Below are 25,082 nucleotides of genomic sequence, written 5' to 3' on the forward strand. Positions count from 1 at the left end.
AATACATCAGATCACTTCAGTCCTCTGCTCAAAACACTCTGGCTTCTCAGGTCATTGAAATCAAAATCTACGGCCTCTTCGCCCCTCTTGCTCCTACTGTTTCCTGTACATGCCAACCATGGTCCCAACTCCTCTCTCCGGAATGTTCTGATCTGGAAATCTACCTGGTCCTTTCTTATCCCTCTTCTTAGCTCCCCTCATGGATATTCCTTACCTTATCAGTAAGGCCTTCTCCAACTACTCTACTGAAAATAACAACTCTCTCCCCTCATGGGTGTTCCCTCTTCTCCCTCTTTTTTTGTATTCTTCTCCATGCTACTTGTGACTTTGCTTATTTCCTTCATTTTTGCCTGCCCTCTCCCCTTGACCCTACCGAAGAATGCGAACTAGCTCTAAAGGGCAGGGGTTTTATCTTCTTAATTCAAATCTAAGGTTAAGTCCTAAGTGGCACACAAAATAACCATTTTGTATGGGTCAACCTACCATATCCCCAGCACTAAGTGCAATTCCTGGCGCAGCATTTAATAAGTAGTTGGCAAATAAGTGAATAATTCATATACTGATACTAAAAATGTTACAGAGCTTTTATGCACTTTATTATCCTCAGTAAGAACTTCCCTATCAACTGGTCAGATTTCTGATAGCATCTGTCTTCCTAATCCTAGGTGGAGCTGAATATAAATAGATAAATAAATATGAAAAACTCTTGTTGCTACATTAAGCCAACTTAGCTTTTAATGGTATGATAATTTCTTCGAAGCATTCACTAGTAATTTTAACACTCATCTATCAGCCTCAGAACATCCTGTGTTGAGAGGAGCAACTTCCTTATCCATTGCTAGAATCTTTTTGGATTCAGGGTAAGGTTCTTTCTTAAGCTAAATTAAGTCAGTGATGTTACACAATCACCTGCTATAGAATGACCTACTTTTCTTACTATCACTGCATTTAGATAGAAAAGTGGATATTCTTTCAAAAACAATGTTTCACTTGAAAAATTTATTAATTTGTAGCTTTTAATGAACACCTAGCTGAAAATCACTCCAAAGATACATTTTTTTTCTACCTTTTCTATTGGTGGACTTGACCTCACATATTGGTTTACTTTAACAATGTTTCAGTCAGTGTGTTACAAAATTACCAAAAACCCTAGTGTCAAGACATGGATACACTATGATGGAACATGGGTTCCAGGGTAGGGACTCTATGCTGACACAGTCATCCTTCCTGCTGATCACAAGGTGTTGCGGCAATGGTTGTCAAACCCCAGTCATCCCTTCGATTACCACTTCAAATTATTCACCGTTAATTTGCAGTGCTTCTTATGGAAAGCTGAAGGTTTTGTTCTCACACATTGAGGGCAAGGAGACAGTTGAAAGGTTTTAAATAGACACAGAAAAGCCAGTAGTTTTTCCTCATTCAAAATAATTAAAAGTCCCTTAAAAAATCACAAATCAACAACAATTCTCACAGTCATCTACAATTTCATATAAAGCATTAGTTTTTTTATACCCACAACAAAACATGGACCTGCAGAAGTTTTCAAACAATCCTCCAGCAGCTTCATGCGAGTCTTCTGGAGCTCTGGGCTGTCCCATTCATCTTCATCAATGCCCCAGTAGAGATCTATGACCTGGGAACCAACAGATGAGGCAGTGTTAATTTATCTGCAGGAAAACTTCATTTACCTGTGGGCTTTATTCTTATTTACAATGTTAAGCTGAGTGACTTTTAACTTTTCTCTTTGCAGCATGTTTTACCTTGAGAGGGAAAATTATGTTTAAGATCTCTTCAAATCTATTTTTTTAAAATCCCATGATAGGCTAGGGATGAACATTATAATTTCTTTTGTTCCTTATTATACTGTTGACATGGCCCCAGAGAAAATGAAATGTTAAATGTCAGAGGCTTTGCAGGGCAGGCTTTCATTACATTGAAACGGTAACAGGCTTTCAAAAAAAAGTGTTTGGAAGCACCTGGGATATGGTTATCACATTATTTGAGACAAAAAGATAGTGTATGATATTACTGTGTATCTTAATATGAGGTGGGAAAATGACAACAGACATTAACATATACCGACCTAACAGGAAACATGGAACTTTCTTGCAAAAAATTTAAAACCTAAAACAATCTTGTTATGATGCTTTATCCCACGGGGATTTTGTTTATGTCTCTTTCATCCGAAAGCAGTTTGGCTTTCATCAATATATGCCTGAAAACCATGTATTGGAAACAATGAAAGGTGGTATGCTTTAATGAGAAGTGAGGATAATAGGATCTTCTATCTCCTTACTTCAAAGACTATGAGGAAAGATTCTGAGAGTCTGTAAAGACATTTAGAAGCACACTCTTTGAAAAATCTGCTGTGAAGAGCAATGTGTGTTCCATTCCCTTTACTCAAGGCTGTTCTGCATAAGGTAAATGTTTCCGATTATAGCTTTGAAGATTTCCTTTGTTTCCCACAAGCAGAAAAAGAACCTCTCCCTACTGGCTGTTTGGCATTCAGTGAGATGCAAGCACAGAGCATGCGTCCAGTAATTGTGCCCCTAGCAGATCTCAGGGACTTTGTTTACTTCTCATCTCTTGGCCATGGCCCTGCAGGGGTGTGTTTGTATCAGATCTCTGTCAATCTGTGTTTGAATTTTTAGATGGCTGATAAAGATATGTCTCATCTCCCAATATATCCCTTCTGCCTCTCTTCTCCACACTTCTAGCCTGGAAGAAGCGGTCACTTTTCTATTTGTAGCATTCCAGCTGTTCGTTCATTACATCCTAGATTAAATTCATAGGTGATCAGGATGGTTTGAAAGTTATTTAGCTAAATTTAGGGGGGCAGATGAAATAAGGACCCCTACCGTTCCACCATCCTGCCTCCCTCAAGATATAAGTTATATAATAAATGAAACTATCACATATCTTTTGGGGGGGAGGTTCTTCCCTTTGATCTACCTTATAAAGTTGAATCACAATATCAAGGAACAGTACACCTGAGATGATAACTTCAGTGTCCCAAATGAAAGCCTGTAGCTGTGGCTATTTAAAATTAAATAGAAATTAAAATTAATCCAAATACTCCATAGCCACATGTGGCTGCTGACTCTCATGTTGGAAAGCACAGATACAGACCACTTCACCATCACAGAAACTTTAATTTGATAGAACTGTAAATTACTGAGATTATTAGAACAAGACATTTTTGGTCATCTACTAATAAATGGCCAAAAACACAAATCTGCAATGTGAATGCTAACTCTTAGCTGTGCCATGCATGGACTGACAATCATTCACAGAGCCTATTGTCCATGCTTTTGGCTGACACTGTTTGAACATATTTAAAGACATACCTGAGGAAAGGTCTGATTCAGAACCAATGAAGAGAAACAAATGGTAAATATAAAGGCTAATATAACAAAAGCTATAAATATATACTAGCTCTTCTCTCCTCTTTAAATTACCTAAAATTATATAAAATAATTATAACAATATAATTAGATTCATAACATATATAGAGGTTATATATATAGCAATAGCACAAAAAGGGCATAGAGCTCTAAAGGAGTAATCCTTCTATAGCTCACTAGAATTAAGTTGGTATAAATTATAAGTAGATTCTGATACGATGTATCTTAAGATAACTATGAAGCAATAACTCAAATATAGTGAAAAAGTATTAAAGGAATTAACACAAAGCAAAAAAGTAAAAGAAATAGAGGAACACAAAAGATATAGGAGGGAAAAGAAGTCAAATAACAGATATAATCCAAACTATATTAAGTGTGAATGTATCAATCCAATCAGTGGCAGAGATTGTCAGACTAGATCAAAAACAAGATCCAGCTATATGCAGTCTATAGGCAAGACACTTTGGATTCAAAAGGATGGAAAAGATATATCATGCAAGCAGTAACCATAAGAAAGCTCACGTGACTACTGATCTCAGACAAGAGATTTTAAAACAAAATGTAACTAGAGGTAAAGAGGGACATTTTATAATGATAAAAGAGTCAATCCATCAGGAAGATATAGCAATTATAAATGTAATACAACTAATAGCTGAAAAATGTATTAAGTACAACAGAAGTAAAGGGAAAAACAGACAATTCAACTATAATAGTTGGAGACTTAAATATTTCACATTCAATAAAGAGAAGAATGAATAGGAAGGTCAATTAAAAAGTAGAAGACTGGAACAATATTATAAACTAACTAGATATAATATTTATAGAAGAGTCTCCCAACAATAGTATATACATTCTTAAGTAAACATAAAACATTGGCCAGGAGAGGACATTTATTAGATAATAAAACAACCCTCAGTAAACTAAGATGGATTTAAATGATATAAAGTATGTTTTCTGAACATAAGGCAATGACATTAAAAATCAGTATTACAGAAATTCGGGAAATTCATAAATATATGGAAATCAATATTCTCCTAACCAAGAAGTCAAAGAAGAAATCACAAGGGAAATTTAAAAAATACTTTGAGACAAAGACACAAGATACCAAAACTTACAGGATGCAGTTACAATAGTACTTAAAGGGAAATTTTAGCTATAACACCTATATTAAAAAGATCTCAAACCAATAATCTACCTTAAAACAATAGAGGTTGAGGAAGACAAAAGGAAATGAAAAAAAAATTCCATGGTCATGAATTGGAAGAATAAATATTATTAAAATGTCTAGTTATACAAAACAATCAACAAATTCAATGCAATCCCTGTCAAAATACCATCAACTTTTTTCACAGAGGTGGAATAAATAATCCCATGGAATCAGAAAAGATCCCAAATATCAGAGGAATTTTGAAGAAGAAAACCAAAGCCAGTGGCATTACAAGTCTTACAGTGTCAGACTTCCCACTATATTACAAAGCTGTAATCATCAGGACAGTATGGTACTAGCATAAAAACAGACATCTATATCAATGGAACAGAATAGAGAACCCAGAAATGGACCCTCAACTCTGTGGTCAGTTATTTTTCGACAAAGCAGGAAAGAATATCCAGGAGAAAAAAAGGCTCTTCAACAAATGATGTTGGGAAAATTGGACAGCCACAGGTAGAAGAATGAAACTGGACCATTTTCTTATACTATACACAAAGATAAACTCAAAATGGATGAAAGACTTAAATGTGAGACAGAAATCAATCAAAATCCTAGAGGAGAACACAGACAGAAACTTCTTGCTAGACATGACTCCAAAGGCAAGGGAGTCCAAAAGCAAAAATGACCTATTGAGACTTCAACAAGATAAAAAGCTTTTGCACAGCAAAAGACATAGTCAACAAAACTAAAAGGCAACCAATGGAATAGAAGATAATTTGCAAACGACATATCAGATAATTGCAAATGACATATCAGATAAAAGGCTAGCATCCAAGATCTATAAAGAACTTAAACTCAACACCCAAAAACCAAATAATCCAGTCAAGAAATGGGCAGAAGACATGAACAGTCATTTCTCTAAGAAGTCATACAAATGGCCAAGACACATGAAAAAATGCTTCACATCACTCAGCATCAGGGAAATACAAATCAAAACCACAATGAGATAGTACCTTACATCAGTCAGAATGGCTAAAATTAACAAGTCAGGAAACAACAAATGTTGGCAAGGATGTGGAGAAAGGGGAACTCTCTTACTGTTGGTGGGGATGCAAATTGGTGCAGCCACTCTGGAAAAGCAGTATGGAGGTTCCTCAAGAAGTTAAAGATAGAGCTACCTACCCTAAGACCCAGCGATTGCACTACTAGGTATCTACCCCAAAGATATAAATGTAGTGACCTGAAGGGGCACCTGTACCTCAACATTTATAGCAGCAATTTCCATAATAGCCAGACTGGAAAGAGCCGAGATGTCCATCAACAGAGGAATGGATAAAGAGAATGTGAGATGCGCACACACACACACACACACACACGCACACACACACACACACACACACAGGGATACTTATTACTCAGCCATCAGAAAGGATGAAATCTTACCATTTACACTGATGTTGATGGAACTGGAGGGTATTATGCTGAGCAAAATAAGTCAAATAGAGAAAGAGACAATTATCATATGTTTTCACTCATATGAAGAATATAAGAAACAGCAGAAAGCATCATAGGGGAAAGGAGGGAAACAGAATGGGAAGAAATCAGAGGGAGGCAAAAAATGAGACTATTTACTATGGGAAAGAAACCGAGGCTTGCTAGAGGGGAGGCAGGATAGGGTAACTGGGTGATGGATACATTGGAGGGCATGTGATGTGATGAGCACTGTGTGTTATATGCAACTGATGAATTACTGAACTCTACATCTGAAGCTAATGATGTTCTATATGTTGGCTAATTAAATTTAAATAAAAAGACAATAGAGAAAGAAGAGCAAGCCAAGGCTAGCCGAAGGAAACAATAGATAATGGACATTACTGAACAGAGAAACCAATGGTAAAAAATAGTGAAAGGGATTATAGGGGAAAGGAGAGAAGATGAGTGGTAAATATCAGAGAGGGAGACAAAACATGAGAGACTCCTGACTCTGGGAAACCAACAAGGGGTAGTGGAAGGGGAGGTGGGTGGGAGGATGGGGTGAATGGGTGACGGGCACTGAGTGGGGCACTTGACTGGATGAGCACTGGGTGTTATATGTTGGCAAATTGAACTCCAATAAAAAAAAATATACAAAAAACATCCCCCAGAAGTTAAAAAAAAGGACAAAAATCAATGAAACCAAGTTGGTTATTTGAAGAGAAGAAAATGGACATAACTTTAGCTGTATTAAAAAAAAAATGAGGAGGGACCCCTGAGTAGCTCAGCAGTTGAGTGCCTGCCTTCGGCTCAGGTTGTAATCCCAGAGTCCAGGATCAAGTTCCACATTGGGCTCCTTGTGGGGAGTCTGCTTCTCCCTCTGCCTATGTCTCTGCCTCTCTCTCTCTCTCTCTCTCTCTCTCTCATGAGTAAATAAATAAAATCTTTAAAAAAATGAGAAGACTCAAATTACCAAAATCATAAGTGAAAGAGAGGCCATTACTACCGGCGTGGCAGGAATAAGGGGTTATTAGAGAATACTATGAACAACTATATGCCAATAAATTAGATTACTTAAGTTGAAATGGACAAATATCTAAAGAGAGACAAATCACAAAAATAGACTCAAGACAAAACAGAAAATGTCAACAGAAATGTGGAAAGAGATTAAATAGCTATTTAAAAGAAAAGCATGGGTCCAGATGGAGGCACTGGTGAATTCCACCAATTCTTCACAGTCTTCCAAAAATTAGGAGAATACTTCCCAACTAACTCTATGAGACCAGTATGATCCTAGTACCAATGGCAGACAAAAATATAAGGAAATTACAGAGCAATAGCTCATGAATATAAAACAAAAGGGAAGGATGCTAGAACACTCAAGTGTATTCAGGAATACTTGAACACCTAATCCAGCAGCATATAAAACGTATTATACAACAGAACCAGGTAGTATTCATCCCAGGAATGCAAGGTTGGCCTAGCATCAGAAAATTAACTAATGTAATGCACTATGTATCAATAGAATAAAGGCAAAAGCAAAATGGTAAATCTTAAAGGAGACAGAAAAAACATTCGACACCCTTTTATGATGAAAACACAAACCAAGAATAGAAATTAATTTCCTCAACCTGAATAAAGGGCATACCTGAAAAAACTACATCTAACAGAATACTTAATAAAAAATGAAAGCTTTTCCCTTAAGATTAAGGAACAAGAAGAGGCTATTCATTCTCACCACTTCTATTCAACACTGTACTGGAGTTCCAGCTGGGGAAATTGGGCAAGAAAAAGAAATAAAATGCATCCAGATAGTAAAGGAAGAAGTAGATCTATCTTTATTCACAGATGATACAATCTTATATATTAAAAATCCTGAGAAAACCACTAAAAAGTTATCCCTGGGTGGCTCAGCAGTTTAGCACCCGCCTTTGGCCCAGGGTGTGATCCTGGAGTCCCAGGATCAAGTCCCATATCGGGCTCCCTGCGTGGAGCCTGCTTCTCCCTCTGCCTGTGTCTCTGCCTCTCTCTCTCTCTGTCTCTCTCTCTGTCTCTGTGTGTCTTTCATGAATAAATAAATAAAATCTTCAAAAAAAAACACTAAAAAATGTTGGAACTAGGGGTACCCAGGTGGTTCAGTCAAGCATCTGACTGGGTTTGGCTCAGGTGATCATCTCAGGGTTGTGAAACTGAGCTCTGTGTTGGGCTCCATGCCCAGCATGGGGTCTGCTTGGGATTCTTTCCCTCTTCCTCTTCCCTCCACCTCTGTCACTCCTCCTCAACACCCTCCATGACTCTGCTGCATGTGAGCTCTCATTCTCTCTAAAATAAATAGTCTTAAAATGTTGGAACTAATAACGAGTTGAGCAAAGTTGTAGGATACAAGATCAATATACAAAAAACAAATATACTTATGCACACTAGGAATGAGCAAACAATTCCATTTAAAAGACCATCAGCAAGAATAAAAAGCTTAAGAACAGATTAAGCCAAAGAAATGTAAAACTTATACTCTTGTAATTACAAAGCACTATTGAAAGAAATTAAAGATAACCTGAGTTAAACTGGAAGACATCCCAAGTAAATGAACTGGGAGAATCAAGATGGCAATACTACCCAAATTAATCTTTAGATTCAGTGCAGTCATCATAAAACTCCCAAGTGGCTTACTTACAGAAATTGACAAATTGATCCTAAAAGAGACCTAGGATAGCTAAGACAATCTTGTAAAAGAAGAACAAATTTGGAGGACTCTCACTTCCAGATTCAAACTCACTACAAAGGTACAATAGGTAGTATGGTACTGGCCTAAGGATATTCAATGGAGTAAAACTGAGAATCCAGAAGTAAATCCTCATACTTATGGTGAACAAATTTCAACATGGTGCCAAAGGAATTCAATGAGGAATGAATTGTCTTTTCAACAAATGGCAGGGAAACAACTGGATATCCCCATGCAAAATAATGTAGTTAGACACCCGACCTCACGCCATTTACAAAAATTAACTTGAAATAGATTAGAGACACAAATTTTTTTTTATAAGGTTGCCTCTTTTTGTTAATTTTTTAAAAATTTTTATTTATTTATGATAGTCACAGAGAGAGAGAGAGAGAGAGAGAGAGAGAGGCAGAGACACAGGCAGAGGGAGAAGCAGGCTCCATGCACCGGGAGCCCGATGTGGGATTCGATCCCGGGTCTCCAGGATCGCGCCCTGGGCCAAAGGCAGGCGCCAAACCGCTGCGCCACCCAGGGATCCCTAGAGACACAAATTGAAGAGTTAAAACAATGAAACTAGTTTTATAGAAAACATAGGGGTAAATTTTTGTGAACCTGGATTTGACAATGGTTTCTTATATATGACAGCAAAGTACAAGTAACCAAAGATAAAAGACAGATTGGACTTCCTCAAAATTGAAGTTTTGGGCTTTGCTTCAAAAGACACTATCAAGAAAGTAAAAAGAGCACCCTATTTGATAATGGAATTGCATCTAGAATACATAAGGAACTCCTACAACTCAATAGGATGACAACCTGATTGAAAATGGACAAAGAATCTGAGTAGACATTTCTCCACAGAACATGTACAGATTGCCAATAAATATATGAAAAGATGCTGAAGGTCATTAATCATCAGGGAAATGTGAATCAACCACAAGGAGATAATACTTCATACTCACTACGATGGCTGTTGTAAACAAGATCGATAACAAGTGTTAATGAAAATGTGGAGCAATGTCATAACATTGCTGGTGGGAATATAAAATGCAGCCATTTTGGAAAAAAGCCTGGCAGTTTCTCAAATGGTTAAACAGTTGTCACATGACCTAGCGGTTCTCCTAGATAAATGAAAGCATATGTCCACATGAGAACTTGCACACGAATGTTCATAGCCACATTATTCATAATAGCTAAAGGGTGGAAACAGTTCAAATGTTCATCAAGGGTTCAATGAATAAATATAATGCAGTATATCTATAAATGGAATATTATTCAGCAATAAAAAGTAGCGAAATACTGATGTTACAACATGGATGGAACATGTTGTTCATCCAGACTTGAAAACTTTGTTCTAAGTAAAAGAAGCTAGTCACAAAGGAATATGTTGTGTGATGCCATTTATGTGAAATGTCTAGAACATGCAAATCATACACTTTATTTTTAAATATATATATATATATTTGAAAGGTTTTATTTATTCATGAGAGACAGAGAGAGAGGCAGAGACACAGGCAGAGGGAGAAGCAGGCTCCATGCAGGGAGCCCGACGTGGGACTCGATCCCAGGACTCTGGGATCACGCCCTGAGTCGAAGGCAGACGCTCAACCACTGAGCCACCCAGGCGTCCCACAAATCATACACTTTAAATGGGAGAATTTTGTGTATGTGGATTACATTGCAATGACACTTTGTACCTCTATTTAGTCTTGTGATTTTCTATAGGTCTTACATCCCCTCCTCACAGTATAATTGAGTGCAAGAACAGATGTTTAAATCAAGCACCTGGCATTTTAAGAGTAAACAGTTAGATCTAACCAAATATATATGGAACAAATGACGAAGGTAAAAATCAAAACAAGGCTTTCACTTATGTTTTTAAATAGAAGCCTAAGGGGCACATGATTTATTTGCCACCAATGGAAGTCTTTTGTAATAGTGTTTGCATCTGTTATTTAAAGTCTGGTCACCCTGGCCCTCATCCAGGCCTTTCTAATTCCATGTCTCCTTACTTTGGTCACTTTCTTTGAATGTTCTCTAGCTTCCAGCTTTCCTCCTTTAAATTATTCTTTCTCAAATGTCTTTATGGGCAGAAAATGATGAAAAAAGATAAAATCAAGCAACCATGAAGGCAGAGAGGAAATAAATAAATGAAATATCTAACTTATGCCTCACAAAACACCATTTTGGCCAAGCAAATCTGCCATATATCCGCATGATCAATAGCTGGCAAAAAGCGGGTGGAATCCAAAGTGCTCAACAAGACAAGATTTATTATATACTTACAAAAATTAAGTTTAGCTTTTAGCCTAATGTCCAGGCACTGCAGACACTGAATCTAATTTACTATTTATTGGAATACTAACTTGTTGACAGCACATTTTATGTGCCTTTACTTATTTCATCATTAGGTATAAACACTTGGGAAAGTAATTCGATTTTATCTTTTTTTTTTTACTTAAAACCATTGAACTTGCTTTAAAATATTCTTAGGGAGGCTAATTTATCATGATTTTCATGTGCTGAATAAGTTTGAAAACAAAAAGCCAGCAAATAAAAGCCGTAACAAATTTTGCCACTTGAATCAGACATAGCCATTTAAATACCAAGATTACCAAACAAACAATAAAGCAACCTGTAAGAAACATATAATGACCTCATGATTTACCCAGAAAAAGGTCAAATCTGAATTCATAACAGCTCTGCACTATCATTTCTTCAGAAAGAGCTTTTAAGTGTTTTCCAAAATATTTTCCTTCTCAATTTTCCCATGCTATAATAAGACACTACCTGAATGCAAAGCAAAAATGGAACTACAGAGATGACATGACAGATTTTGTTTTTGAATAAAAGCAGTACTGAAATGAAGGCTGTTTCTCAAAGTTATTCCAGAGGGAGGCTACAGGTCTGTTTGAAGGATTTTGTCACTGCCCTATAATTTCCTCTGCAGGAATTATCTCATTCTGTATTAAAAAACAAACAAACAAACAAACAAACAAACAAACAAACAAAAAAACCAAAACTCTTGTCACTGTATTGTTAGGTTTGTTTTTATTAAAAATGGTATTTTCCTAGCCTACTGGTTTTTATGTAGATAAGATATAGCTTCGAAAAGACCTTTAGTGCTTTTAAAAAATCACACCTATTCTTAAAGGAATTCACATCTGCCACCACTAAAAATATTCAAAAGAACACATAACAGGTCAGAAGGTTTTGAAGGAGGGCAACATTACTGTGCTGTGGACATAAATTTCAAGGTCAATACAGCACTCCTTTGGTTTTTATTTAGTTGTGTCCTGTTACTAGAGTGTTCTAGTAAACAGGGAGGAGTCTTTAACTTCAGACTAGGTTCCCCAGATACCGTTTACCAGTGGTGAGTTATGGTGTATAGGTATGTAATTCTTGCTATGTTTAGAACGACTTCCCTGAGATGCAGGGGATACAACAACAACAACCCCTCTTTAGCTCCACATCATCCATGGCCGCACTTTTACGAGAACTATAGCAAATACTGACATTAGGTCACCTTGTGATTATTATCTTGGTCATGAGACACAGGACTAAGATGTACGGGAACATGACTAAGATGGGAATCTTCCTGGAAAGTCGGGTGCTAAATCAAGCCCTGGGAGAATGGGCTGGCCCAAATGGTCATTCACAATCACCAGAAAGAGGGTCCAACAGTCTGATGTAGGAGGATGCTTCACCCAAAGCCTCATGAGACGATTAAATGCTCACCCATGAGGTCTCTGCATCTTGGGAGACTTAGCCTCTGGACAGCCCTAAAAATTATAATGTGATAGTAAAGAAAAATAAACCATAGATGGCAAGACCTCTGACTTTCTAGGCCTAATGGACATGCAGGCAGAGAGAAGGCAGCAGGAGTTGTTGCGGGCAGAGAAAGAGCTGCGAGGCAGAAGCCACTGTGGGTGCATCTGTGTTGAGTATAAGTTGGAGAAGCTCATTCCAGAAAGCAAGAGTAGCTGCAGGCTGCATACGGGAACCCGCTTTCTTCAGTGGCAGCACACCAACCACAAAGTATGTCCTGAGTGAAAAACCCAAAGTTGGCTCTGTCCCCATCACTGGAATTTCAGCAACCAAGGTTTCGGAAGGCCCCCGAGTGCACCTGTGCCTGTCTTTCTACTGTGACTCCCTACGGTAGCTTCTCGCTTCTCTCCTTGCCCCTTCCACTCCGTTCACTATACTGAGGCAGATCTGATCACCAGAGCTGAGACTTCCTCTTCCTCTACCAGACACTACACAGAGTCACTTATGACTCTACTTAAACTTATGAAGTAGTCACATAAGTTTACGTCACTCCTTAAACTTCTAAAGTAGATTAGGAATATTTTCTCTGTCATGTAAATGAAAGAGAAAGTGACTTGTCCCAGGTCCCAGAGGTAGCAAGCAGGAGAGGTGGGATTTGACCCTGGGCTATTAACTTTATGGTGCTTCCTGAAATACACGCTATCGGCCTGAAGGCAGGATCCAGGATCTCTGACCTACTTTAGGAGACCCCCATGAACTAGTCCTTACCTAACTCCCCGACCTCATTTCATGTCATGTTCTCCCTCACTGTTCATGCTCTAGCTACATATATACTCTTCACACGTGTTTGTACAAGTGTGTAAATATATGCTGAGATGCCTGTATGTCTATACACGCATGTATATTTACACAAATCCTTATATTTACACATCTGTACCTATCCACATACATTTTTGTGAAATGTGTAAATAAATGCAAGAAGCTTTTCGGGGCAGTGACTTAAGAGCAGCTTGGACATGGGGGCCACCCTGCCTTGGTTCAAATCCTGATGCTGCTGCTTACTGGCTGTGAGATCTCTAGCAGTGATTCACTTCTGTGTTTCTAAGTGTTCTCGTGCAATAAAGTGGAGAAGATAGAATTTACTGATGAGGCTTATGGCAATGATTAAACAACGTAACGCACACACAGCATTTAGAATAAGCGCCTGGTAGGCAGTCAGTACAACATAAAGTTCTTTCTCAAATGCCTAGGAAAAGATGTTCCTTCTGCTTAAAATTTTTTCTAAAGACTTTATTTATTTATTTACTCATGAGAGAGAGAGAGAGAGAGAGAGAGAGAGAGATTGACAGAAACACAGGCAGAGGGAGAAGTAGGCTCCATGCAGGGAGCCCGATGTGGGACTTGATCCTGGGTCTCCAGGGTCATGCCCTGGGCCAAAGGCAGGTGCTAAACTGCCAAGCCACCCAGGGTCCCTGAAATTTTCTTTTCAACATGGGCATCTCCTTCCATCCATCCTTCAGGATTCAGCCTGGACATCAGTTCCCCAACTGCTGTTCGTATGCCTCGAGCAGCATGCCCAGAGCACCCCACATTTCCACTGTAGCCAGTGGCACCCTCACCACTGCTCATAACTCCAGGAAGGCACGAATGAGATTGGCTTTCAATACAAGGGTATCCACTGTCCCCACAACTCCGCCTAGTGCAGAGCAGAGGCTCAGTAAATGTCTGTCAATAAATAAATGAGGCCCAGGGGATCGCCAAATCTAGCCTTGGGGATTTGGGGGTAGACAACAGTGAAGAAATCTGGACTTAACTTTTTTTTAAAAAATATTTTATCTATTTATTCATGAGAGACATACACAGAGAGAGGAAGAGACACAGGCAGAGGGAGAGGCAGGCTCCATGCAGGGAGCCCAATGTGGGACTTGATCTCGGGACTCCAGGATTACATGCTGGGCTGAAGGCAGGCACTAAACCGCTGACCCACCCAGGCATCCCTGGACTTGAAGGTTAAAGGCACAGGAGACTGTTTCTTGGAGAAGAGGGACTTCTTAGATAGAACAGACCTGCCAAGACAAAAATGTTGATGGCCTGTCCATACAGAGATGATAGGGTCACAGGATCATCACTGTGGAAGCCAATGAAAGCCAAGACCAAGCCCAAGAAACACTTGGTTTTACAGATAGAAAACTGAGCTGAAGACACTTTTTCAACAGTTTATAACTAATTACTGACAAAGAAGATCTCTTAAATGAGTGATCTTTTTACTGTGCAGTCTTGTTAAAGGTCTCCTCTCCCTGCTACAAGAAATAAAAAATGAGGGGTTCCTGAGTAGCTCAGTGGTTGAACATCTGCCTTTGGCTCAGGTTGTGATCCCAGGGTCCTGGGATCAAGTCCCACATGGGGCTCCCTGCATGGAGCCTGCTTCTCTCTCTGCCTGTGTCTCTGCTTCTCTCTCTGCCTGTGTCTCTGCTTCTCTCTCTGTGTCTCTCATGAATAAATAAATAAAATCTTAAAAAAAAAAACAAAAAAAGAAAAATGAAGATGGGAAGAAAGAGCTGCCTTGTGTTAAGAATGTGAGAAAGGCTTCACAGTGACCATACACAATTGGGACACTTAAATGTCACCTGCAAATGAGGATCTCTCATTCTGCTTAGTGAAGGACTAGTCTTCTTGGGTGATTTCCAGGACTGGGGTCACCAGCCAGCCACAACTGAGCAGAATTTAATGTTCAGCAAAGTGTAGCTCATCCAGTAGGTTCTGGAGCTCCCCACAGTGCCAGTGCTCTATACTGAGGAGAACTATTAGGCAGAAGAGTGTCTGAGCATACAAGTGAAGGATGAACAATAATGCTGTCTTAGGAAGTCAGGCATGAGAATTCCAGAAGAGCCCTCCCATGCTGCAGAAATGACGAGTCAACCCCTACAATTACGTTGGCATGACGAAGGTCAATTATGACATATTTCTTTCCTTCCCTTTCCCGACTTTATCAATCTTCCTCCCCCTCTTTCACCAACTGGCTCCTGGATGGGAGAAGGGTTATGTCTCATGCTTCCGATTCTTCCAGAGAATATCAACTTGGTAATAAGACCTGCGCAGGTCCTGACAGACAGAACTGAAATGTGAAGTGAGCCAGACAAACTGACGTGCTGGCCCAAGCGAAACAGCGTGTGATCCAACGAGAGGACACGTTTCTCGCTTTAGAGGAAATGGGAAAAAGGTGATTTCGTTGACAACGTGGAGAACAGACCAAGGGCATCACAATGTATCCTGTCAGTTAGAAAGTCGATGATGCGTTCTGGCAACACGGGAGGCAAAACGTGTTCTAAGACTGGTTAGCAGGCAGACGGTGGGAAGAAAAAAAGTGAGAACAGAGAAGGAGATGGGGCTGGAAAAGAACAGGAAGGTTGGGGTAGAGGAACGGTGGGTGGAGGCAACTGGGGACGCACCTCCGCTGTGAGACCAAGCGACAATTCAAGTCAGCAATCTTTCCCAAGGATGAAGCTGATGTGAGATTCATGGAATTTCACTTAACCCACAACCTGGATGCACACAGAGGATGTGGCTTCTTAATTTTGTGTGAGACTACTGTGGGCTTCCTGTCCAAGCCTCCACCCTCTGGCTAGCAGGAGGAAGTGAACTTTCGGTTCTGTCCACCTTAAACCTTAGTCTGAACTGATGTGTGCAAGGAGTCTATGAAAAGTGCTTATTCTCTCCTCGATCAGAATGCTGAGTCTCTCAAAAGACTGGGCTTCCCTGTCCCCCTGCTTCTTTTCCTGAAGATGATCTCCAGAGGACCTCATATCCTGAGGGGAAGAAATGGGAGTTCTTGGGCATGGTCCACACATGATGCCCACTATCTGCCTGGTTGTTGGCATCATGGCTGGGCTTGGGGTGGTTGTCACCCATGGACTGGTATTTCCCTCTCAGTTTGGTCAGATCCTGGTGTGGCTCTGCAGCCAAGCCAGGCTGACTAACCTGCTACGGATGAGCCACCCTCAACCTTGGGCCTGTGCTCCATCCAGTTATTCACCATGGGCCTTTTTTGAGGTCACCTCTTCCTGGTCATGGAGACTAGCATTGGCTCTTAACTCAGCATATATGACACATGATAACTGAAGGGAGCTTGGGAAAGTTAAACTACATGGTTGCTTGCTGCCATGGCCATGACATGCCCATGCCCATGACTATTTGCAGGGGTGGGGTGTGATTAACGTATGGCCATCTCTTTCTGGAGTCCTAAGTAGACAGCAGAGGCAAGATCCCCTTAGTACTACCTATCTACTCATTTTCATTTATCCAACCCACAGCCCCTTTTCTGAAGCAGAACTCGGAATAAGGAAAGGAAAAGTGTATCTACTGACACTTCCTTTCTCTCCCCTTCTCACATCCTCCCAGAGACTACGTGGGGTAGGTTCTGGCTCTGCTTTAGGGACAAACTCTGTATTTTAGATCTCCAGGCTCAGAGTGCTACAGTACCATTGACGTGCTAAGGAAATGATTAAAAGAATTTAGTGAAATATTCTCTCAAGCTGATAGCCTGACCTTTAAAGTTTTTAGTCTTTCTAGTATGTGATATAATATTTCCTAAATACTCTCCCCATTTATATTCCTTCTGCACCAGCCACTAAGCACCCCATCAGACAGATAGATACCGTTGTCAGAGGTCTTCTGCTGTACTCAAAAAGACATGAGAAAAATGCATATAAATAATTTCATTAATTATTCAAGTTCTTAATTAGGAGAAAAGACTTAAAAAAGTGAAAGGCAGTAACAAATTAACATTGGCTGAGTACTTTCCATGTGCCAGGCACTTTGTGTTATCTCATGACTTCTCATCATGATCTTGGATGATGGACACTATCCCATTAATTTTATAGAAGGGTCAACTCTGTCAAAGAAATCAAGCAATTTGCCCAGAGTCACCGAATGGGTAATTTGCAAACCTAGCATTTGAATCCTAGTCTAACAGAAAAATACACGTTTCCATTATCCCCCATAAATGACATAATGTACTGTATTTTATTGAATCGCAAACATGATCAGTTGTAGGCTGCCCCAATACTGTATGTTCCACTAAAAAAAGAAACACATTGTCAATTACACCACAACACGCCGTTTATTTGTAAGATGAATTCTATTTCTGAGAAGTAAAAATGTGAAAAAATAAATTAAATTTGGTAAATACTGCTTAAGGAAGAGGACTTGAGCATCTGTATATAGTCTGGCCCAGAAGACAGAACACCCAGGATAGGGAAAGATCAGGAAAAGGCTGCTGTAGTCACTCAGCTATTAAGAAACGGAAGGCTGAGTAAAGACAGAGTCTTGTGAAATGGGAAGAAAAGGTGAGCTTCTAAGAAACACTGTGGCAGATGAATCAACAGGAACAGGCAATTTGTAGGTTGTCAAGAGTGAAGAATACACTAGAAGCCAGGATTTTGAAGTTTGGAAGACTGGAAAATAGCAACAGTTGAGAAGCTACAAAAGGGGAGAAGGATGGTTTCCACTCAGATATATTAATATTCCCAAACCAGAGAATTATCTTCATGTAACTCTAGAGGAGAGAGAGTCAGAGATGCAGACATGAGGACCACTCACAGGCACAGGTTCAAAGACAAGACAGCACTCTCACTGGGGGTGTGATGATGGGAAAAACCCTGGGTTTACTGGATGTTAAAGGTGAAGAAAAAGGAACAGGTTCACAAACACTGGTAACTAAGATGAAATGAAATAAATACTAGGTGCCACTAAAAAAGCTGGCTCTCAGAAGGTATTGTTAAGGAATGACACAGAGTTGAAGGACTGGACTCAAATGAGGATCATGTTCAAAATGGAAGTGTCCTAAGCCCCCAGATGAGTCAAGCACCCCCTTTAGAGATTCCTGCCCTAATGGGTTTACTGCTGGCTCAGAGTATCAGAGTGGGGGAGCTGGGAGGGGTGGACTTATAAGAGTTCACAGAGTAGAAGTGGAAGGATAATTGGAAATTGGAAAAGACTTTTTAAGAAAGCTAGGCCTTGAGCTGGATTTTGAGGGCAGGGGCAGGATGGAGAAGAGAAAGGGTATTTTTTTTAAAGATTTTATTTATTCATTTGAGAGTAAGAGAGAGAAAGAGTGAACACAGGTTGGGGAGAGGCATAGGGAGAGGGAGAAGCTCTCGCTGAGCAGGGAGCCTGATGCCCAATGCCTTTCTGAGTACAACAGAAGACCTTTGACCAAAGGCATCAATCTGTCTGAGGGGTGCTTAGTGGTCAGTTCAGAAGGAACATAAATGGGGAGGGTATTTAGATTATTTAGATTTAAATAATTTATTTAGGGGCACCTGTGTGGCTCAGTGGTTGAGTGTCTGCCTTTGGCTCAGGTCATGATCCCAGGGTCCTGGGATTGAGTCCCACATCAGGCTCCTCACAGGACGCCTGCTACTCTCTCTGCCTGTATCTCTGACTCTCTGTGTTTCTCATAAATAAATAAAATCTTTTAAAAATATTTTATTTATTTATTTGTGAGAGAGAGAAAGAGTTGGGGGGAGGAGCAGACTCCTCACCGAGCAGGGATCCCAATGTGGGGCTCAATCCCAGGACCCCTGGATGATGACCTGAGCAAAAGGCAGATTGCTTCACTGACTGAGCCACCCAGGTGCTCCAAGAAAGGGTATTTCTGATAAAAAAGTCAAGAATGAGCAATCCACAAGACGTGCTCTGAGGACAGGCTTGGAGTGCATGTTTGTGTTGAGGAGAATGGGAAATGAACTTGGACAGACAGCTGAGTCACAGTAAAGAGGGACCCCCGTAGGCAGCAGGGAGCCATTAAAAGCTTTTAAACAAAGGAACTGACAACATGACATTTAAGTAAAGATTGCTCTGGTGGTGATGTATAGAAAAACTCAAGCAGGGCGATGGTGTGGGCAGTTCTGCTTAGCACGCTTTTACTAAACCCTACTAAATGTGAAACATTTCAGGCCCTGGGGACTTGAAAATAAGTGAGAACTAGTCTCTTCCTCAACAACTTGTAACCAACTGGCAGTAAGTGGGGAAAGAGCTCAGTTGCTTTTCATTCATCCAATTTTTTAAAAAAGATTCTATTTATTCATTCATGAGAGACACAGAGAGAGAGAGAGGCAGAGACACAGGCAGAGGGAGAAGCAGGCTCTCTGCAGGGAGCCTGATGTGGGACTTGATCCCAGGACTCCAGGATCACGCCCTGAGCTGAAGGCAGATGCTCAACCACTGAACCACCCAGGTGTCCTATCATTTATCCAATTTTTGAACCATTGAGGATTAGACTAGAGTCTGGGCAGTAAGAATGGAGCAGAAACCTTGGAAAGTAAGAACAGATGGCACCTGTGGATATGAGTCCTTTATTCACTGGGTCCTGCACCACCAGCTTTTCACCCCAATCTGCCTTTATTTTTCCCATCTTATTCCCCTCATTCTCCCTTTCTATCCTCTTCTCTGTAACTAAGGGCATTAACCCAACACTGGCAAGTCAAATGACATATTCCTTAAACACCTTGTCTTCTTCTGAAGCCATGTGTGTTCTCTGCCCTGAGTGAGCTCAATGTTCCTTCCATTCATCTGTTTCTATCCCTGGGCAACAACCGACCTGTGTGTATCATACATAGAACTAACTGGAGTTCATAATCAGAAGATTTGATTATCCTTTTTTCATTAAACATCTTCATTTATATGAAAAAAAAATTAAGGAAACACTAAAGACACTGCCCAACAGGCATTTATAGGGGTAAAATTAGAAGGTCTTGTGTAAAATGTAATTGCATTTTCTACCACTTCCATAATATTTAACTCAATGGTCTACTAGGTGCCAGACACTTGACTCATCACTGGGAGATGTTGAGTAAGACACAGTTCCAGTCCTAAGAACATTGAGACCTTAGAGACAGATGATGAAAACTTTACCTCACCAGATGTCTCATTCTCTCCATCACTTGCTCTAGTCCCTGCCACGATCACTTCTTAACTTGCACCACCCTCCTGCTTCTACTACTCCCCCTACCCCCATTCCAGTCTCTTTACAGAGCCTGAGCAACCCTCTTAAATACAAATCCTATAATGTCCCCCTTTCCCTTCATACTCAGGACAACTCTACGTCCTTAATCTTGGCACAGAAGGTCTCATATGAGTTTGATGTCCTCTACTACAAGTATTTCTCTTACTCCACTCCACCCACACTTGACTTCTTTACTGTTCCTAGAATATTCTAAACATACTCCCTTTTTCTGGTTGCCAATGCTTGGAATTCTCCTACCAAGGCACCACCTGCAAGACTTGCTCCACCACTTTTGACAGATCTCTGTTCCAAGGTTATCACTGAGTCCTTCTCTGACTACCTGACATTCCCTAATCTCCTTATCCTGTCTTCCTTTTCCTAAAAGCATTTACTCAATAAAATGCATCTATAACCACTGGGTATTTATGGCTTATTGTCTACCTCCTCCAATAACATTGGAAGCTCCATAAAAAGAGGATCTTTGTTGTTGTTGTTGTTGTTCTTGTTGTTGTTGTTTTGTATTCGCAGCACTTGGGATGTTGCCTTGCCTGTGCTCAACGGTCAACAAATACTTCTTGAACAAATGGGATGCACAACTGAGAGTTACATATTACATTACAGGGAGCAAAGAGGAGGGTACATGGCATATCCTAGAAGGGCCAGGGGGTCAGTGAAAGCTTCCTTAAGCAAGTAATATTTGGACTGAGACTTCATTTATATACTCAGAAAGGCATCCACTTGTTCAACACTTTTCCTATCTACTTTTGCTATGGGTTGGGCACTATTCTAGGATGAGGAATAATACAGCTGTCATGAAGGCAGACAAGACCCTGTGCTTGTGAAACTTACAATCTCCTGTGACAGAGACAATATGCAAGCCAATACATGAAAAAGGCAAAACGTCCAATACTGACACATGCTATGCAAATAACTAAAATAGGGTGATGTAAAAGAAATCCCCTAGGTGGTTACTTTAGATTGGGTCCTGAGGGAAGCATCTCTAGGAAGTAACATTTTTGGGGAGATCTGGAGAACCCTAAGAAAGCTCCAATGTGAAGATGACAGAGTGGACATTCCACAAAGAAAGTACAGCCAGGGCAAAAACCTTAAATGAGAATGCACTTGAAGTGTTCAAGGAATCACACGGAGGACATGTAGCTCCAGGGCTGTGGTCAGAAGGAGAGGGGGGCCTGACTTAGGATCTGCAAGAGTCTTAAGAATGAGCAGAACTTTGGGGGTGGCAGGGGAAGAAGCTGGTTGCAAAGCATTGTGGATGGAGAGGAATAGCATAAAAAAGGCAAGGAAGCTTACGAGAGACCAGTATACGTTTGGGTAAGTCTAAGAAATTCATTTCCTCTGGGTTCAATGCACAGCTAAAGAAGAAATCCAGAGTACTATACAGGTAAATTACTTTTTTTTCATGAAGCTCCCAGCATCACATTTTGTTGCAGCTGAGAAAGGAGAGCCATCTCACTAGAAAACATATCTTCAGGGAGATCTATAATCAATCTACTAAAAGAGAGACTATACTAAAAAGGATATTCTTAGAAGATTCAAGCATTATATATTTTAGCTACTATTAAGCTCAGAAGGTGGGAAGCAAATGCAACCCTGCATATATTTTTTTAAGATTTTATTGATTTATTCATAAGAGACATAGAGAAAGAGAGGCAGAGACACAGGCAGAGGGAGAAGCAGGCTCCATGCAGGGAGCCCCATGTGGGACTCGATCCCGGGACCCCAGGATCACACACTGGGCCAAAGGCAGGTTCTAAATCGCTGAGCCACCCAGGGATCTCCGCAACCCTGCATATTTTTATTCCAAACAGAACTTTAGATACAAAGCGGTCACCACTTCCTATTTCAGACACCTACTGAGGGAGTCACAGTGGAAAGTTGGGAGTTCAGTCCCAGCTTTTCTTTGCCTAATGTGATTTCCACTGCTGCCCAGTACCTCAATGACTCATTCAATGCACCTACCTAGAATGATCTTTGCTGTCAATTTATTCCATGGACCTTGCCTTCTACAGCTTTCCTCTGGCTTCATTGGTCTCTTCCTGGGAGGGCTTATAATTTAGAAAATATACTTTTCTCCCCTCAGCTGATTTTAATACCATGTTTCATGCAGGCTGGTCTGTGGCTCAACAACTTTCTCTACTAAAAAAAAAAAAAAAAGATGCAAATCCAAACAAACTCAAAGATGGGATTAACATGTTTGGATACACATCACTTTCTCTAGAGTAACTGAGTCCCCAAGGAGTATCTATGTCTTTGCGAATCTTGACGGATCGGAATTTTGGTAACAATTGAGACCCTGTTATCAGTAGAATCAGGTTCCTCAGAGAAGACAGTGCTGAATTCGCAACAAGGAATTTAAGTTCACCATTTACCTAGCAAATGGTGATTTATGAGTAATTGTTCAATATGTGTGTCATTTAAGGGCCTGCTGCTGACAGCAGGCATGGGGACTGAAGCCATTTGGAGATCAACTATTTTATTCATCACATCAGAAAGCATCATGAGGAAATAAATGAATATGCAGGAGGAAATAAATGAAGGGTGGAGTTTTCTTCCACTAACAAAGATGCATTTTGCACTCTTATACCACAGACCCCTGGTACATACTCCTCACTTACCAATGTAAACATGTACTTAATATATCCGTTGTGAATGAGGTTGAAAACTTCTGGCTAAATAATGCTATCTGTTCCAGGAGCCACTCACTTTTTAAATTTGAGGATGTTCAAGATATGCCCAATGTTTCCTAGTACTTTTCTGTCAGGTGGCAAAATCAGTGGTGTCTACAAATGCCAAGGTGTTCATGAACTTTAGCAATGTCGTGCAGAGTTATTGTCTCTAGAAAGGTTGATGTTATTATTATTATTTTTTATATTTGGGTAAATGGCAAATCCCTGAAATAGGAAAAAGGACATTCTACGATGTGAACAAAAACTAAAAAGCAAGCTAGAAGGCAAGGGGCTGGCCAGACTGCTAAAAGAAAACACCGGGGAGAAAGCTGGTCCCAATTTTTAGGTGCAAACCATTTCTAGAGACCACAGCGGAGAGGCATGGGCTCAGCAACCATCACCTTCCTGAGAAGGGTGGAGATTAGCAAGAAGCAAATAAACATGGTTAGAAGGAAAACATGAGGGTGCATGGGTGGTTCAGTTAAGTATCTGCCTTCAGCTCAGGTCATGATCCCAGGGTTCTGGGATCGAGTCTCACATTGGGCTCCCTGTTCAGAGGGGAGCCCACTTCTCCTTTTCCCTCTGCCCCTCTCCCTACTCACTTTCTCTCCTTCTCAATGTCTCTCTCAAATAAACAAGTAAATAAAATCTTTATTTTTTTTTTTTAAAGGAGAAGATGAGCTAATAGCAGGCAGGGGCCAAGAAACAGCATAAAAGTGCAAAATACCAAAAATGACTTTTTTTTTTTTAAGATTTTATGTGTGTGAGAGAGACAGCATAGAAGGAAAGGGGCAGGAGGGCAGAGAGAAGCAGATCCCCACTGGGCAGGAAGCCCAATGTGGGGCTCGATCCCAGGACCCTAGGATTATGACCTGAGCTGAAGGTAGATGATTAATTGATTGAGCCACCCAGGCACCCCCCAAAATGACTAAATATTTTATTTCCATCTTCCAGTGTTCCTTTTTACCCATGCTTAAAGAAATGAAAAATTTCAGGGCTTAAGACATGTTTTTTTTTTTTTTTTTTGTAACATCGAAGTTGTGACAATAAGCAAGCACAAACGTCATTGAGCTGACATACTAAAAATGAAATTAATGTCAGAGTTACCTGAAATTCTAATCCATAGTTTTCTCTGCAGAATTCTCTCAATTTGGGATACACATTTTCTCTTAGTGCCTGTCTTTCTGCTCCCGTATCTGTGGTAGAAAAACAAACACATAGAAAGGGAGTTATGTCCACACATACATATTTCTGAAAAAAAGATAAGCTCACAAATATTAGCATTAATATAATCAACTTGGGTGCCCATTATGAAATGATGGGATATTTGATTACTGGGGGAGGAGAGCTGCTCCTAACAGAGCAGGGGTGGGGTGGGGGGAGGAGACCTCCCTGCCAGACGTGTACAAGAAGCCTGTGGGATGGAGGGGAGCCCCACTGGCCACTTCCGTGCGTACTGGCAGAGCTGGGAATTCACATTTCCAGAGCCTCATGTGAATCTCTTAAATGGCCAGACCACGTTGTCTTTGGAAAAGGCAGAAGGAAAAATCGTAGGGTTATCAGCTGTCAGGTGTTTTTATCCCCATTACATGCAAAAGTTACAAAATCACACACACATTAGTTACTGATTCCAAAACTTATCCAATTTCTATCATCGTTTCTATAGTATTTAGGAATAATTCGACTTTTAAAAATTCAGTACAGTATCCAGGCAATTGGGACAATGGTTAGGAAAGACAAATTGCGGGAGCCAACTTCCAAACTAGCACATCGCATGCCTGGTGGGTTCAGTTGGTCAGAGGTTTAGCAGAGTAACGCCTGCCACCCTGGGCACAAGGACTGCCTGTTGTATCAGAGAGGGTAATTGTTTTGCATGTGT

At 40.3% G+C, this 25,082-nt stretch overlaps 1 protein-coding gene across 2 annotated transcripts in view; it reads right to left on the reverse strand.

Annotated features, from left to right (window-relative positions):
- NWD2 (NACHT and WD repeat domain containing 2) overlaps positions 1-25,082 on the reverse strand; it is a 174,902-nt gene that overhangs the window by 88,376 nt on the left and 61,444 nt on the right. For both annotated transcript variants that reach the window (XR_012021925.1, XM_072807816.1), the window contains exons 2-3: positions 24,311-24,399; positions 1,517-1,633 (exon numbers count right to left, since the gene is read on the reverse strand). Coding sequence is in view for 1 of the 2 variants with exons in the window: in XM_072807816.1 (XP_072663917.1) it covers positions 1,517-1,633; positions 24,311-24,399 (206 nt within the window). In the remaining variant the exon portion in view is untranslated. The remainder of the gene's footprint in view (positions 1-1,516; positions 1,634-24,310; positions 24,400-25,082) is intronic.

This window comes from Canis lupus, chromosome 2 (assembly GCF_048164855.1).
Source record: "Canis lupus baileyi chromosome 2, mCanLup2.hap1, whole genome shotgun sequence".
Taxonomy (NCBI): domain Eukaryota; kingdom Metazoa; phylum Chordata; class Mammalia; order Carnivora; family Canidae; genus Canis; species Canis lupus.